This window comes from Syngnathus scovelli, chromosome 4 (assembly GCF_024217435.2).
Source record: "Syngnathus scovelli strain Florida chromosome 4, RoL_Ssco_1.2, whole genome shotgun sequence".
NCBI lineage: Eukaryota > Metazoa > Chordata > Actinopteri > Syngnathiformes > Syngnathidae > Syngnathus > Syngnathus scovelli.
The window spans coordinates 9,335,499-9,353,313 of NC_090850.1; the positions used below are offsets into that span (position 1 = coordinate 9,335,499).

Below are 17,815 nucleotides of genomic sequence, written 5' to 3' on the forward strand. Positions count from 1 at the left end.
CCTCAGAATCACTTATTTATATCACGTATTCAAACATCATCAAAAGTCAACACTGGCTTTATACTACAGGAGCCCTGAATATCTCCACAATATAAGGTGAACCCACATCCATATGTAAAACTGATACAGTATGTACATAAATCTAATCCAAGTGAGCTGGAATCCTCTTCAATATGTAAGGTATTGGCAAAGTAATCAAAAGAAGCTTGCTCACTGGCTTGAATTTCCCAGGTCAAGTAGCAAAGTCCTCAGGATGTCAGCCAAGAGAGTAAGTGACCCTAATATAACATATTTCATTCCATTTTACCTGTATCGATCTGTGCTCACTCTGATCTCTTTCGCTAATGTTCTTATGCAAACAGCCTATTACCCCAAAACTAAATTTGATTATTAAACAAATCCATTTTCATTATTTGCAATGTTATAGTATTTCTATGTGGACATATTTCTATTTAATGGCTTTCACGTCTCCTTTATTTGCCTCTGTATTGTTGTATTTTTTCACTCTGTCTGGTTTTCACACACTTCAGTTTCTCTTAATTACAAAATCATTCAAGGTTTAAAGTCACCCTAATTGACTTTCAAGCAAGAACAAAAGTGAAGAGAACTCTTAATGCAAATAATGGGACAGAGTAGAAAGAATTGACTTTGTTGGTGCTTTTTGTGAAGCACTTCTGGAAAACAAAGTAAATACCAATGGTGGTTGGTGACTTTTGGTGGCGGGCACGCAGCTTTCGGACTGCAACACAGAGCCCCGTGTCTGGCTGGTAAGAAGCTGAAATTGTTCTGCTAAGCCAATTCTGCCTGGAAAAGCCATATAGGCGCTAAATGGCCGAAGCCTACGCCCAATCGCCATGTCGGTGACTTGGCAGCACTTGCAGCCGGCCACACGACACAAACGTCATCAGTCAAGTTGTTATATTTGGTCATTTACGATTGTGCAGAGTCAGTTTACTCACATACTCACTAAAATTCCCATCCATTCCTACGTAAACACTGTTGAAATATGCTAATCTGCATATTCAAATGAACAGATGGATATTTTCCTCCAGCTAAGCCACGCCCTCAAAATGACACTACATTGTTTACAAACTCTAACAGGGTCTATTGAACAAGATTGATTGCATGAATGCAGGCAGATTGTCGACTACGAGTTGAGCCAGCAATGCCTTGGTGTTCGTCTCCTGGCTTTCCAATAGAGTTCAAGCAGAGTTAATTCTGCAAAGAGCTGCAAAACATAAGTTCAAGCAGTAAATCCTGCACAGCATTAGCTCGAGACAGGGCTGTTTACACCTCTTTACAAGTTAACAGACAACAATGATAGAGGAGACGATAGAGGCAGAAGCACGTTTATAATTAAGAGTAATCAACTGATAATTGGTCTGATTTAAAGAATAGTGACTTGAGATGGAGTAGAAATGGAGTGAGACGAGGGAGAGGTCAAAAGTGTAGAAAAGCTGAATTAACTGAGATTTAAGAAGGAAAGGAGTGATAATGTGGACAGAGCTTCAGGGAAAGACGTAATTGCAAAGCAATTCAGGTCTCATTAGAGACAGATTAAAAACTTAAGTGGTGCAGATGTGCATTGAACACTTCATTTAAGTTGATGTTTATTTCAGTATCACTCTAAGATTATGCATATATACAATATACATTTAATTAGGGACAACCGGCACAGTCCAATTTGATCCAATAAAGGTCCCGAATCGAATTAAAAATAGCCAACAAAGGAAATAAAGTTCCAAAAGTCTGAGCGATGAACAACCATGGAAATAATGCAATAATCTGCCATCTTCCTTGTACTGTGCTAATGAGCCCGGCTGATTGCCTTTGTCAGCATCAAAATCCATGGAAACACAGGCAGAGAAATAAGATCATGACATTAACGCTCTAAACTGTCAATTTGTTAATCATTATGTGCCATTTTCTGCTGATTCGTCGTGGGTGTCGGCTACTGCTAAGATAGGTTGCAGCTCACCTGTGTTTTTTGTGACATTCCAGCCCTGGTCCACACTGTAGCTAAATCAGGTAACCACTGCAAAAAAAAAAAAAAATAATCTAGTGTCACCAAGCAACCAAATAATTCCACAGCTGAGCTTTGATTTACTCCTACTATTAGTCACATCTGTTCTCTTTCTCACCTCTTTCCATTGTTTATTTTTTTTAATATGTTTTTTTCTCCCTCAGACTACCATCGCAAATGCTATTGTCCTTGTTTTATTAATCAAATGTCGCTTGTGTTTTTGCTCAGTTTTGGAGACGCCTCCCTCTCAACTACCTCCACACTGGAGCACATCCCGTCCTCAGCTGTGGCTCGCCCCCGGCCTCTTGTCCGACAACAGAGCCTCCAACAGCCCCTCACCCACCAGCCCCCTCCGGGGCCTAACGACCCCCCAGTCACCTCACAGAGCCTGGGCCAACTGCACACAGGTCCAGGTGCTGGGGGCCACCGTGGGGGCCCACGAGGGGTCCGGGGGAGTACGGCTGGAGCCTCCCGATACAGAGGAGGAGGGGCCGGACGCTCCAGGTCGAATCCAGGCAGCTGGGACCACATGATGGAACAGATCCGCAACAGAGGGCTGGACGTCAAGTCGTTCTTGTAAGTGCTACCGTGACAGTAGCCTGAACTCCTGACGTCTTGAGTCAGGAAATAGCATTGATATTGTTCAAGTTTTCCAGGCTACTGGCAGTTATACATACTGAGCACAAAGACCCTCCATTCCGCCACACTGATAGATTACAGAGGATATGCTCCATAAAGCAGCTTCACATAAATGCCCCTTCCTCCACAAACCACGAATAAACACACACATGCACATGCTCTATGCTCCTCTCCATTTTCTATTCGCAGTGTCTTGAGGCCAGTGACCTCCCTGCCTTTGTGAATCATCGTTCAAATAATGCTGGCCACATATAGTGCGTCGGTAGGTGGCATGTCCCTTCGTCCCTGAAACCCCCATTTGGCCAAACACCTCAGTTTTAGAGCCTGAGGAAGAAATACACACTGGGTTCGCGGAGTACCACTGTGGTCAGGAGGGTATGAATAACCAAATGCGGCAATATAACCAAGTGACTCCAGGTTTGCCATGCAACAGTGAGCCTCTCTTTTCTAATCAATAGAACTGATGTCGTGGTAATGATTTCCGCGCCCTCAGGTCAGAGTGCGCGTGTCGTTTCGGGTCATCTGTACAGATCCATTTTCCTGAGCCATGTGCTGGTACTGTTAACAACGCCTTTGTGGGACACTCTTTTCTTCCTGTCAATATTTTGCCAACAAAACACCTCCTGTTAAGAAAAGAATTACACTCGGGTAAATGGGCTGGGGAAATGGAAAATTATGCAAAAACTAGCACAACCAATGCAAGAATATAATAATATCGCTTTGATAATTTGGAATAGCTAAGGGAAAACCAAATTCTGTTCCGATGAGACTTGCAGACAGCAATGTCTATAGATGTGACCGAGAATAAGTCGCGAAGAAGCAAAGAAAATGTTCAAAAACCTTTTGTTTTCGTGCGTTCCACAGACGCTTATTATGTTCAACCCACAACCTTTGGTATGCTTTGAATTTTCAAATTAGCTTGACAACCTTTCTTTAGACATACATTGAATTTGAATTTCCAACTGAATACATTTAACCATACCCAAATGTGAGCTGGCTCACTGCTTCTCTGAAGAAGCAGAAATTAATCAAGCATAACATTCAACCACTAAAATGATAATAATGATTTAATCAATAAATAATGTGCTACAGTATTCTACTTTTTCCTGTAAAATAGTAAAAATCATGAATGAAAAGAATTAGATTTTTGCATTTTTTTTCCTCTCTCTATTTTTTCATTTATGACCACACATTCAAATCATTTCTATTTGCTTCATGCTGTTGTAGGGTGATATTGTTTATTTTAAGGTGGCAGCATACATGCTGCTTCCTAGCTTTGTCCCGATTCAAACAGATTGTTACAGTAGTAAGAGAAAATAAATTGTCTGCGCTTTCATTTTCATCCAAACCAAGGTTAAATTCTTCCACAAAATGAAAATCTTGTGCCTTCCTTCAAATTTGGTTTGTGGAAATCTGAAGTTTTTCAGGTAACAACCAACCAATGTTCAGAAGACCAGAAGAAGTTCTTTTGTACATGAATGTTCTGTATGGTGTGGAAATAATATTTCTGGTTAAAGGTGTCTCAATCATTGCATGTCTGAAAAAATTGAGGTAAAAATGTGTCCACTCTGTGTAAGAAAAAAAAAGGCTTTGGCAAGAGAAATAAGAAGAATGATGTGCAATGTGTTTTACATAAATAGGACTTGCGTGTTCATGGATCACACTTTCGATCCAAACAAATCGCGTTGACTTGCGCAGCAAAACATCAATCCGTCCGTTTCTACTTGAAACTTATCAGTACTTTTGAAGTTTTTTCTATGCACCTTCTTTCTGAGGTTTTAACGAAATAGTGACCTGATAGAAGAATCTCCCAAACACTTCATGATCGTGAAATTACATTGACATTTAACAATCCAATGATGCAGCCACCTGAGTTTCTACAAAACAAAGGTAACAATATTGGTATGGGAAAAATCTGTGCATTTTTTTGAATTTGTACAAAAGAAATGCAGACACCTGCATAGGCAATAAAAGACATAACTGTATGGGGACAAGTTTTAGCTTTAATCGTATTGTAAACATACTGCTATTCTGAATCAAATTTGATCCGTACACTCTCTTTCTGCACTCTAAAATGATATTTGGGTGTATTTATATGTTGGTTTATGTGACGTCTGTGTCCAGTGAGGGGAAGATGGTTGTTCTGTCTCTAGCAATTGGACTGGCTGAACAAGATGACTTCGCGAACCTCCCTGACCTACAGGAAGCACCAGCGAGCAAAGAAAATGAAACCACCCCAGAGAAGAGGTAAATGGACCATAATTAGAAAGTCAGTCAGTAGGCCTAAAGAGGTGCCAAGGTGGCTGTGTGTCATAAAAGACTGAATGAGGCCATGCCATAATTGATATTCATTCAGCTCAGGGAGCTACTCTTGTGATGAAACTACCAAAGGTATCTTCTACAAATTGGCCTTTATGTCGTGAGACAAAACCCATTATGCATTTATTTTACATTGCTTTAATCTGATATGTTTTGTTTTGAATTGTGTCATTCGTCCCACTTCTCATTTTCTAATTATCAAACTGGATCAATAACCCGTTGGGTAAAGCAACTTTTCCCTGTGCGAGAGCTACAATGCAGCGACAACTCTAAGAACAACGTACGATTTAATATTTGTCCAACAGTTGGTGGTTGCGTGCAACAAACTAAACAAAAATGGATGACAAGTGAATTTCCCCGCTGTGAGATGAATAAAGTTTTATCATCATCCTCATCATCATCATCATCAAATGAGAACAAGGATGGTACATCACCAACAAGCAGACGCCATCCGGCATGCTCCTCTTCCTTCTTCCAGTCAAAGCACCCCTACAATTTCCTAATCCAATTACAAATCACGTTCGGTCACCTTCACTTCACTAAAAAACTCGAGCAATAATCCACTTAAGCAGAATCACTACAGCTTACATTAATACAGTAAATGCAAAGCATTCCCTTCTCCTGTTATTTCTTTTTCTTTTCATCATTGCAATACCAAAAAGCAGTTTGTTGGTCAGTTATGCATTTGTATTTTTATGCTACTTTTACTTCATTTATTACAAAATTCTCTAAACCCTTCAGTATTGTATGCTGGTGTGCAACTGAGACTTGGTCAACTGTAAATGTCGAGTCCATAAAATAGTATCGGATTATAGCCAGGTAGGTTAATGCCTGTTTTTATGTCTTCAAACAGACAAGGGTTATTGGAAGAGGGAGCTTGAGCACCTTTCTTGTTTGCTCCTCATTGTCTGAAGCTCTGTCAAGTCGCTAACTCTAATCACAGGCCCGCCAAGAAACCTTTAGCTCGAGGGGTTGTGTGGGCCAAGTCGTCTAGTGTCTTTCCGCACGTAATAACAGCTCTCCATCTTCATCACTGCCCTCTTCCTCATCTCTTGGTCTCCGCACCAGCTTAGCTCCTTGTCAATGTCTGCATGCTGCTGGCAATTTTAGTGGTGCCCAGTAGACTGAAAACAATGGATCACAATCTTGAGATTACAGTGTAAGTAGATTTGAGTTGTTTTGGGACAGTAAGAGAGGAGGGCATCATTGTTTTAGTATGTTTTGCAGGGAAGTATCCATTTAGTTCTTTTGGTTTATTTATGAAATCAAATGCAGCTCGGACAAAAAATTATTTCCTTCTTCCATCCGCAACCTGAACACCCTTACGTCCTCGTTCTCCCGTCCTTATTCATAAAATAATCGTCCCTCATCCCCGTCCTTGTCCTTGAAAAGTCATAGTCCAACAGATGTGAAACCCAATTTGATTAAAATGATGGCGTGCGTATATTTACAGCATACGGCGACTGCCAAAAAGCTTTGCAAAGCCTCACATTCACTTTTTGTTAGTTGTGTTATGGTCCACGATGTTTTGTGGCCGTTTAATTATGTTGTGTGTTGATCAGGTCTGTGTGGCAGCTCTCCAGCTGCTCCTCCCTGATTGGTGGCCCTCAACTCACCAATCAGTGCAAGGAAGAGTGGCCACACCTACACATCTTTTTTAGACCCTCCTTCTCATGCCACCATGAGGATCGGGTAGTAACAATTGAGGGCTCGTCTGTAATCATGGAGAGTGTGTGTGGGTCTAACGTATATGTGAAGGTATAGAGTTGCTCCAAAAGTGGTTTGGGCACAACAAGATGAGGGACACACACACACGAACAGGGCTACATGACACTAACATGACATTATACCTCATGAAATGAACCCGACTACCTGAATTGAGTGGATAAATGAAATAACGACAGCTGGTGTAAAGGTCGTAGTACACACGAGGAAATGATTATTGATGGCTATTAAGAAGCGCTAACGCAATGAACTTAAAGAAAAGGCAGCGGTACAAACACACACAAGAGGTATAAGGACTGACTGACAAGACAACACATGCGCAACATAGCCAGCTGGTGATCAGAGCAGCGAGCAGAGATCCACACATGAAGAACAAGCAGTTGTTTAAAAACTTCACATCTGGCCACAAAATCAGCATCCGTCTGAGACGGACTGTTCCGTCCCATCCCAGGGATGGAATGCCCATCACTGACAGTACATTTCAACAAGCCTGCTATAAATCCTCACTTTGTAGGAAATATAGAGTTGTGTTTTTATTCAAATGGTTCGAGAGAGGTGTAGATCTTTATTAATCATTAATTTGGTGGCTGTAATTGTGAGGACTGTTTTACTGCACCAAACACAGTGAGCTCATCAGCAATAACTTCCAAGTGACAGAAGTGAAGCTATCACAATCTATCATAAAGGACTTTCTGAACAAATGTTCAGGGTCACATCTCGTATTGCAAGAAAATTAGAACGGCGAGGCCATAATTTGTCATAAAGTAAAGACACATACCTTAAGAACTGACAAAGTTCCTCAGTCCTCACAATTAGCCTTAGATGTAGAAATGTAGATGCAATAGCAATAAAAAAAAACTGTCTATTGTTTCATACCCATCTTTTGATGACAAATATAAAAATGTCATATTGTCAGTCGGCCAAAAACTGTAGGCTGCAAATGTTGACCAAATGTTTTGACAGAGGGAATGTCTGTACTTTTCTTGCCCCGAGAGAATCTTCAAAATTTCCTCTGAACAAGTAAAAAATACAAAAGCTATAGGCAAATATCTGATGAAAGTTTTGCAAACATTTGCGACCTTGTGAGTAACCTGACGTAGACGAAAAATTAGCTGCCTTTGAAAACATTCGCATTTATTTGCTGCTCAGTAGGATAGGGGCTTTACTGTGTTTGACTGACTCAACCAAAACCGACTAAAGACCTTTGCAGAACTGGACACAATCAGACACCTGCAGATAACTGTGATGGGACCGCCGACGCTGTTTAGCTTATTATCAGCACAGAAAGCAGTCGTTGCACAGCTAAGCTGAATCTTAATGAGCTCAGACATCCGCCACACAGAGCGTGCAATCGGGAAATGAATATCAGTATATTTCAAAGAGCCCACTGGCCCTGGACGACGAAGCTCAACTCAGTATTTTTAAAAGCAGTCAAACGTGCCAACCAAGTAGTTAGCATTTCGAACATTCATGAATTTGTGACAACAAAACGATTTTTTCACATTGTTACTTTTATATTTAACGACATATCTTGTTATACATGAAATTTTTCACACAGAAGCCTGGAAATCTGTTGTATTTTTCGTTGTATGGGCTCCAGTTGGTTGAAAAAATATATAATAATTGATAACTGTCAAGCAGTTGAGATAGAAACGGATCACCAAAATGAAACTACCGTATTTTCCGGACTATAAGGTGCACCGGACTATAAGGCGCACCTTCAATGAATGGCCCATTTTAAAACGTTGTCCTTATATAAGGCGCACCGGACTATAAGGCACACCATTAATGCATCATGTCAGATTTTTAATCCAAATCAAATCATTCTCCATTTTATCTTTTTTTATTTCAACTTCAGACACAACAAATTACTTTATAATCACAAAATAATGATCCATAGTCTTTTTGATTCATGATTCATAGTCTTCAGCGGGCCACTTGTGATTGATTTCATGACACAATGCTTCGGGCGAGTTTAAATTTAGGAATTTGGTCCATATATAAGGCGCACCAGACTATAAGGCGCACTGTCGGCTTTTGAGAAAATTTTAGGTTTTTAGGTGTGCCTTATAGTCCGGAAAATACGGTAATGGATTCTCATCTAGAGGGCATTTTGTAATCAACCTGAACAGATAGCAAAAAGGGAACAGTCTCTTAAAATTTTACTGTATATAGCTCCTAAATAAAACAATGTCCACGTTGCTCTTTGATGATAAAATCCAATTTTCTCCAGAAAGACAAATAAATATAGAGACAATCACAGACCATGTCCTCAAATGCCATAAAAGGAGCTGATGTAAAAGTAAGTGGTTAGTGGCCTCAGTCGAAATCATGTTCTCTGTTACCAGCTGAGTTGCAACTGCGTATTGTCAATCAGGCACGATATTGGCTCCTCCTTTTACCGGAGAGCAAATCCAACTCTGAGCCAGTAATCACAGTGCCTCATAACGACGCTCCAGGCTGGCCAGTGGCCAGAGATGAGAAAAAAAAAGTAGGTCAGCAATAAATGTTAATAGGCATGTTAAAAAAAAAAAACATTACAACTAATTTTGAAAACCCAAGATCGTTCCCTTGTTTGTGATTTCAATTAGAAGAAAATCAAAGCACCCAACAAAGATGCATTAATGAGGGTGATGTCAGGAAACACTCTTTGTTAATTGGTTAAAAGTTTTTACCTCCATACAAACACATAAGTGCAAATGGATATAAAACGTAAACAAGAGCAAGCCGGTCAACCACTACAGACGACTCCATTAGTTGTATTAGCTTGCGTGGTGAGGCGGCAGCGACCGGTGATTTGTTCCCTTCAGTGGGGACTGCTGAGTGGGCTGACATGGGAGCATAGGCCTCATCCATCATGGGACATGGAAGTGTTATTAAGCTCCGTGGTATCCCAAGGCGGTTAGGTGACCTATGTATGTATGTTTATGGAGAACCCCCTTGGCAACAAGACTTCCTGGACCCCTCATGTCCATCCCCTGTACTGATCAGCTTTCCATTCAGCTCTCAACTGTGGCTGACAACTTTATTATTTTACGAGAGATTATCAAAAATATTAGTGATTAGTGGTAATGGATAGGAATGGTGTAAGGGATCGGACAGTACAGCCAAGTGCGTAGCGATAGACTTTATTGTGGAAGGGGATGATGGGGATAGCTGGCGCTGGAGCGGCGATCTGGCTGGGGTGGACAAGCAGTTCTGTGGATTCGAATTGTAAAGTCAGTTTCTCAGGGACAGATGAGCGAAGCATCACGGGACAGACTGACACTCGGGTCTGCGCTGGCGGCGCTGATATAGCGCTGTCCATGAACCCGTGGCAGGTGACGGCGATTCCACTGACAGGGGGGCGTGGTCCTGTCGCAGGTGGCGCCAGCACGTGACAAATGGGTGAGTACTGATGCTAGGTATGGTACAATTTTATTATTTTACGAGAGATTATCAAAAATATTAGTGATCAATGGTTTTGAATAGGAATAGGTAAGTACCGATGCTAGGTATTAGTTCCGGTATTGACCTTATTTCAAGGTATCGGAAATTACGACGGCAGCTGAAACCAGTGGACATCCTCTTGTGGTCGTTTTATGATCAGGAATTGAACATTACAAATGAAAACAATAAAACGTTAATATCATGCAATTATACTGACAATGTCATATAGATATATAAGAATTTCTTTTGAATTATCTGAAATTGTTTTTCACAGGAATTTTTTTGTAAATCAAAAATATTAGTGGTATCAAGATTTGGTATCGGTGACTACAAACTCTTGAGTTAATATAAAAAATGTGCGATCAAACATCCCTCATATTGAGCTTCAAAAGAGTACAAAAATAAATGTCGCCAATGACACTTCACATGCAATATTTTGACAACTGAGCCACCTTTAGCCATCTGTGATATGACAGTTTTGTCAGTTTTTCTTTGTTTAATGACACAAGCAAACCTCATTCACATTTAGACCTAGACAAGGAAGCGCGGACAGTGTCATGACTTAGGTTTTATATTTAGCATCACAAAGATAACACATTGCCGCACAATACACATATTTTAATACCTCATCCTAAATGATAAATTACTATAATGTATAATGTGCTGACTTATTAAGAGACAAAGCTTGTCTTATCTGTCATATTTAAAATATCTTTTGATCCATTGCTCTCGCATTCTACCCTTCTGTTAGCGAGGCTGTGTCCTTCACTCTTTTTTTATATTCATCCATCTTTTTCATACGCTGGGGATGGTGATGCTTGTGATGGCATGCTCTCACAGCACAACTGGGCTGTCAGCGTAGATGACTGTCACTTTTGCCAGAATGATGAATCTGCCCTATTGCTGCACATCTTAAAAAGAAAATGATATTCCTCCGCGCACAATTCCCATGCATGAATTTACAGTGTTAGCAAAAAAAAAAAAAAACGATGGCTTGAGTATCATGGGACAGTGCATCCACTTTAAACACACGGAGGTTATACGCCCTTTACCTTTGTCATAGCTGTTCCATATTGTGTTTTTGATAAATTATATGGAGCAAGGGGCATGCAGAAAACTTTGCATGGGCAGATGCTCCAAGGTGAAAATTGTAGGAACGTGAATATAATGTGTGCACAAAATGCTAATTTGTGGCCATTTGCTACAATCTGTAGCTCAGTACTGGACAGTTGGGGTAGAAAATCAAGACTTCCTGCATTGAAAATAATGACTAAAAACAATGGGTACAGTTGTAAGATTGGATTTCCAGGCAACTTTAGACTGCAAATAAATAAAAAATATTGTGAGATTCGTTCTAATATCCTTAGAGAATGATTATCCCAAGGCTGCAGTTGCGCACATCATTTTTGATGAGAATTATTTCGGGTTTTTAGACATGGAGTTGTCGTAGAAGTCGTATTAGAGGCTCAAAACTGGCTTTCAGCCATTGAAAGAATAGAACTCCACCTGACCAACTCTTGGAATCAGATTTACACCGTCCATGGATATTTAGCCTGACGGAACTTGATTGGTTTGGTTTTACGGCACCTGGCAGAAATTTTCTGGATCAATGTCCCAACGGAAGTCAACACTTGACGGACCATTTAGGGCTTGATTTTGTTCAAAGTCAATTCCAAAGGATTTGGGCACCTGTTCTTGTAATTGTACATATATACTGTAGTTGTAATGGTGAAGACTGTCTCCCAAACTGTACAGTAAACACGCTCTTTTGTGACTCAAGTTAAGTTAAGGCTTAAGTTCCATCAATTGTTGATTCAAGGCATTTCAAAATGTCAGCAAGAGTTTACATGTAAATATGAATACATGAGTCAAAAAGGATGTTCCAACTCTTTGGCGTCTCCTCTGTGGACTTTATATTATTTTAAACATGCGCCTCGCTGATGAGCATACTTGGCTTTTAATGCCCCTCTTTGAAGGGTCCGGTAGCCATGGTTACCTGTGTAAAATGCATGATGATAGTGAGTACAACCTTAAGTTGGTGCACATATTTCAGTAGTCATGGTTACATCAACCTATAAGGATAAATTATGTAAGTAGTGTTTTTTTCCCCCCCGCCAAGTCCCAAGCAAGCAAAAAGAGCCAACACACAGTGTTACATCCTGTTGGAAGCACGCCGTAGCTTTATTCTTTGAGGTAAAATATTAATAAAGTGTAGGTGTACGTATATTTATTAACTTGACGTAAACAACCTCATCAAGTTGATAAAAGCAGTCATGAATTTTATATGGGTAATTAAATAGTATTTGTGCTAATGGATTGATTGTTACTTTGCAGATAAGTGCAGTGCAATATTTTTTCTCAGTGTCTAGTGGTGTTAAAATTTGTACTTTAATAGGTAACTTCAACTCCCACAGAATGAGTATGTTACAGCTGAACTTGTTGTGGAAGCACAGTATAAATAAAGGTGAGTTGCGTTGAGAGTCCACATGGATTTTTTACACTTCAACAAACACAATTGTCCTGGAATGCAAAAATATGTTTCACTATTATCTGTGTCAGTGCGGGGGGGAAATACATCCACCACTTATTTTTATTGAAGGTTCTTCTTCTCAAAATCTCTGGCCAGTTAGTTATGTCATTGTTAATTGAAATGATCTCTTCTATTTGTATAATGAGTCCTCATTGTAGAGCTAGTACTTTAGGCTATATAATGTTGTATAGCTCTCTAAACGTTTTTCATCTATACTGACAAAAAATATCAACCGGATTTGGGATTCTGAGGTTTTAACTGTCACTTTTCTACTGTATATTTGACTTTTTCACTCCAAGTAGAAATAAAAACTCCAACAGAACTACACACAATAGATTAAAATAATCCCTGTTATTTCTGTGCTCATACTTTACATTTATGTTGGGGGGATGTTACGTGAGATTTTTCACTAAATGTTGGGAAATGATCTCGAACCACCTTGTGCAGGACTGGCTTTATGTGACCATCTGATTGGGATTATGAAAACATTGCACATCTCTACTGAAACAACACTACAAAATTGTATGTGTGATTGTGTCTGTGCATGTGCACGTGCGTGTGTATGTTTACGTAAGCGTGATTGTCCTTGTGGTCTCTGGTGTGTGTGTGTGTGTGTGCTGGCTTCTGATTTAATGGGGTTGAGTGACTTCTCATTGATCTTAGCACTTCTACAAGTAGGAAATTATTGACTCTTGGGCTCGAGATCCAGTTGACAGGCATATATTATGTGCTTTATTGCCAGCAGTGAACGGGTTTCCGTCCCTTAGGCTTTCAACTGGTTTTGTCCAAGGGACCACCATTATTGTCAAGAAGAATATTATTTTATTTTGCATCAAAGGAGCATAGCCCTTTACAGGCTATTTATTTGCATCTGTATGTCTATTTTGGGGATCTCAGCTACATTTGACACAATTTGGATAGGTAGATGATTCACAAAATTAACTGGAAAATAAATCAAGTGTAAATAAAAAATATATTTTTAATAATGTTATAATTATTTTCACAATCCCTGCCTAAGGCTAAAGCAAAACTGCTTTGACAGGAAATGGCTGTCTTAAAGTTGAAGCGAGATACTGTCAGCAGCTCTCTATTTTGTTTGTTGTGTTACAGTTTTAAATGTTCTAAACGTCTAATCGTATATGCATATTGGGAAAATTCTATTGCATAGTGCCCTAGGCCTACCAGCATAGTTGACAACACATATTATACGAATTAGTTTTTCATTTTTGGATTTTAAATTATAGTGATTATATTATTTATAATTTTAATCTTCTCAAAACACCCATCCCATTTGTCCGCTGTTGTGTTTTTTTATGGTGTTTGATGCAAGAAATGTTGGGAAAAACTAATATAGTCATTTCATGAAAACGACACAACACAGTCTAGTCATATATGCAACCATTCACTACAGATTTTTGTTGTTGTTAGTATTGGATCGCAGCATGAATGCATATTTTACATCTGTATTTGAACCCCACGGTATTGAAAAATACCACTCAAACTATTGCTAACCTACCCATGCATGTAATAAGACACCAAGTGGTCCGTAAACACACATACCAGGAAGGAGGAAGTCAGTGGACCGGTGTGTCAACCTGCTGGTATATTTGTTTATTGGACATGTGTTTCAAAATGGACAGCAATGCATTATGAATTCACTCCGTGCTGTATTGTAGCTGCTCTGACCTGCAGATCACAGTGAAGAAACATACCGTGACAAATCAATTGTTTCTCCTCTTCATTGGGTCAGCATCGTCTCCTCTCTGTTTCTCTCATTCGCTGGTACTCGCTTTTACTTGTCTCCTTATGGTACAACCCCCGTCCGTCCACCTAGCAGCATTCCCTTTCCAGCTTTCTCGTATTTGTTTTGCCTAATATAAAATGGCAATTTGCTTCCTTTTTTCCAGTGTACATTTCAGCTGAACAAAACCTGGGCTGTTTTGTTCCCTAAGCTTTCGCCGTGAAATTTCTGTGAGGTGTGCACTCTGATTTGCTTGTGTGACTGTGTACTCTCTTGTTAGTTATTATATCTTTTTTCTATTTTCTAGCTTTTTGAGTTTACTTTTAGAATGATGTGAACCTATATTTCAACTCCGACCCTGTGCGCTCTTTTCTTTATATTTCTCTGTTATGTGGCCATATGGAAAGTTAATTGTTGGGGTGAAAGAATGAAAAGCTAGTGTCTCTTGTAACAATTGTTAGTCGTTGTAAAATGGATTTGAACCTGCATGTTGCTTTTTGTTTTATCAGAGAGTATAAGAACGATCACAATGTACAAGTCTCAATGAATTTAAATAGCATGATTTTTTTTTTTTTTCAGTAGATCAAATCCTAAAGTTTACTATACGCAGAGTGGACTATTTCATAACTTAAAGTAATACAGAAAATAAAGCTGAATACTCAACTGCTATTTACCAAATACTTATGTTGGACTAGTAAAAAGATCTTACCACTCACTGTGATATCATAGTGACCAGAAGCACACACTCTCCTTGATGTTCCCCCTTGGTCGCTCTAATCCAGGAGAGCAGGCTCATGATGAGGAATGTCATCTCTTGTCAGGTTTGGAATAAAACTCCCGGGTCTCTCCTCTACAGTTCATAAAGCAATTGGATATCTTCAGGCTCTCGCCTACAGTTGTGCTGAACTGAATGGTACTGTTGATGGAGAAATGGTACTCAGTGTGCTTATTCCAATAAATTCCACGAGGGATCCCACAACATATTTTCTGTTTGAGCAAAGAGAATGTCAGACAAGTACAGTACATCTTTTGTGCACGTTCAGGTCCTACGGCTCACTGTCTGTCATTTAGGGGGGCCGGTCACTTTGTCCCTCTCGCTTTGTCTCACGGGCATGGCCGCCCACGTCTTGAAATGGTGCGACTGTGTTACAGCATCTGTCTCTACAAATAAATCAGGCAGCTTGGCACACTCGGTGGCTACCACCTTAGAAGTTAAGAACTTTTTGGTGTTCATTTTTATGTGCAACATAAAAAGTCATGTATTGTTTTTAGGTCAGTTGAGTTGGCACAACAATAACTCATATTTAGTGTTTCTGGGTTTGAAACTTATTTATGGCCTGTTTTATTTGTTTCTGGGGTTGCCATTGACAAGTACAATATGTTAATTCAAAGTTGTAATTCATAGGTTTTATGATGCTCTGCTGTCATAACATTTGGCCAGTCCATAAATAATATTTGCAATAGTTCCATATCATCTAAAAAATCCTGTAACAGGCATTCCAATCAGATTATTATTCTTTGCTTTGAACATTCTTTATTAATAGACAATTGAAGGTCGAAAATAAAATATAATAATAATAATAGTAATAATATATGATCTGTTTGATGAAGAAACAGTGTGACAATTTCATATCACAATATATAGTAACTACATTTATCACAGTAATTGGTGTGATTAGAACATTGTTGAAAGAGATCTAAGGGATAAATTAAATAAATTTTTGCACGCTACAACTACAACGAGCTGATTACACTATAAGAGCACGACTCAAATAATCCTCATTTGTGAGGTGAAAAGAAGACGCTGAATGTGTTGGACCAAATATATAAATGGGCACTGACTACTGATGCGATCATCAATAATGTGCTGTGACACATAATAAAAAGCTGCTAACAACAGAGCTGTTTACTCTCAGACATTCTAAATATGATACAATAATTAAAATACAAATGGCCATTGGAATTTTGGTTCAGGGGTTAATCATAAACCATGTTTTTCCCCAAGCTGCGATTGATTCAAAATCCATTTTGAGTAGTTATCTATAAGATGAGGTAAGGGACAATTGTATTGATGACCTTAAAGTGAGTAGGTTACTTTAGTTTGTTAAATTATTACATTTATTGGCTGAGCACAATAGCCAAGAGGAAAAATCCTCACCAGAAAGCAGCGGTTGTATTGCATTAATGTTGCATGTTAAGTGCATGTGTGTTTTTCTGTTGTATCCAGGACTCCGGGTAACAAACTCGGCAGCAGTCCCAGAGGTCACACCCCAGATGAGAGTGGACGCCGGCAGGGCTCAGCCCACAATGCCAACTCATCCGTCTCCGATTTAGCCAACTCAGTCACCAGTGAAATGCTCATGGTAACACACTACACACATTGACTGATATACTGCTCTTTTGGTTCCTTGTAACTAAAGTCATCCCTGATGGCCGCAGTCAGCAAAGCCTTCTCAAATCCAAGTGAATGAGATGGCTATGGTCATATTATTATTAGAGGGTACTTCCAGATCATCGCCTCTAATCCAATATGAAAGTGACATGCAAGCCTTTAGACAAGAAATGGGGCGAGTGGGTTGACGAGAATATGAAAATGTTCCAAGGAGTCAAAATACTGTTGTTGCACAACGACGGTCAACGTTTTCCAGAGAAGTCATAACATATTAAGTTGAAGTAAATTTAAAGGAAACGTAAAATGTCGTTTTTTGTTTTTTTTTAAAACCAGTTCAAATGTGTCTTAATAATACACCTGTGACATGCTCCTGTCAATATTCCCCAAGGATCAATACTTATGAGCCCTATTGTCTTGTTAATATCAGTCCATTTCAACCCATATACTGCTGAGTTAATGGCATGTCCGACTTTCATTACCATGACAGCCAGGGGCCGATACCTGAGCTTTACCATTACAGAGTCTTCATGGACTGCCTTTCATCATTGTGGCGAAAAGAGTCAGCATAACAATGGGCTGCAGCTCACTTGTGAGTGTGTGTGTCCCCAGCAGATGTTTTCCTCTTCCACATTGCACTGCTGACTGCCTCTCATCATCTCTCCGGCAGCCCAAATTCTGGAACCCGTAAAGACAATAAAATACTGAAACGCAAATTCCCGCCCACTACCTATCGGGTCGATCAAGTACAGTATATGTAAATTATCAGAAGCTAACTCTATTTGCTATGTGTGTGAATGCAGCTCTGCTTACCTTTTGACATTGACGCCGTAGCAGGGACTGTATTTCACAGCACACTTTGTAAGTCATAATATCCATTTAGCACCTCATCAAAACACATTGAATAGCAAAACTGAGAATCACAGAAATTTGTTTGCGATAATTGAGCCGCTGAGACAGTCCCGAAAAGCTTCGCTCGCCCGAACGCGCTCATGTCACATAATACGTGTGAATAGTCAG

At 39.6% G+C, this 17,815-nt stretch overlaps 1 protein-coding gene across 3 annotated transcripts in view; it reads left to right on the forward strand.

The window, feature by feature from the left end:
- syt7b (synaptotagmin VIIb) overlaps positions 1-17,815 on the forward strand; it is a 77,447-nt gene that overhangs the window by 52,173 nt on the left and 7,459 nt on the right. For all 3 annotated transcript variants that reach the window (XR_007480669.2, XM_049717914.2, XM_049717915.2), the window contains 3 exons: positions 2,252-2,599; positions 4,787-4,909; positions 16,634-16,769. Coding sequence is in view for 2 of the 3 variants with exons in the window: in XM_049717914.2 (XP_049573871.1) it covers positions 2,252-2,599; positions 4,787-4,909; positions 16,634-16,769 (607 nt within the window). In the remaining variant the exon portion in view is untranslated. The remainder of the gene's footprint in view (positions 1-2,251; positions 2,600-4,786; positions 4,910-16,633; positions 16,770-17,815) is intronic.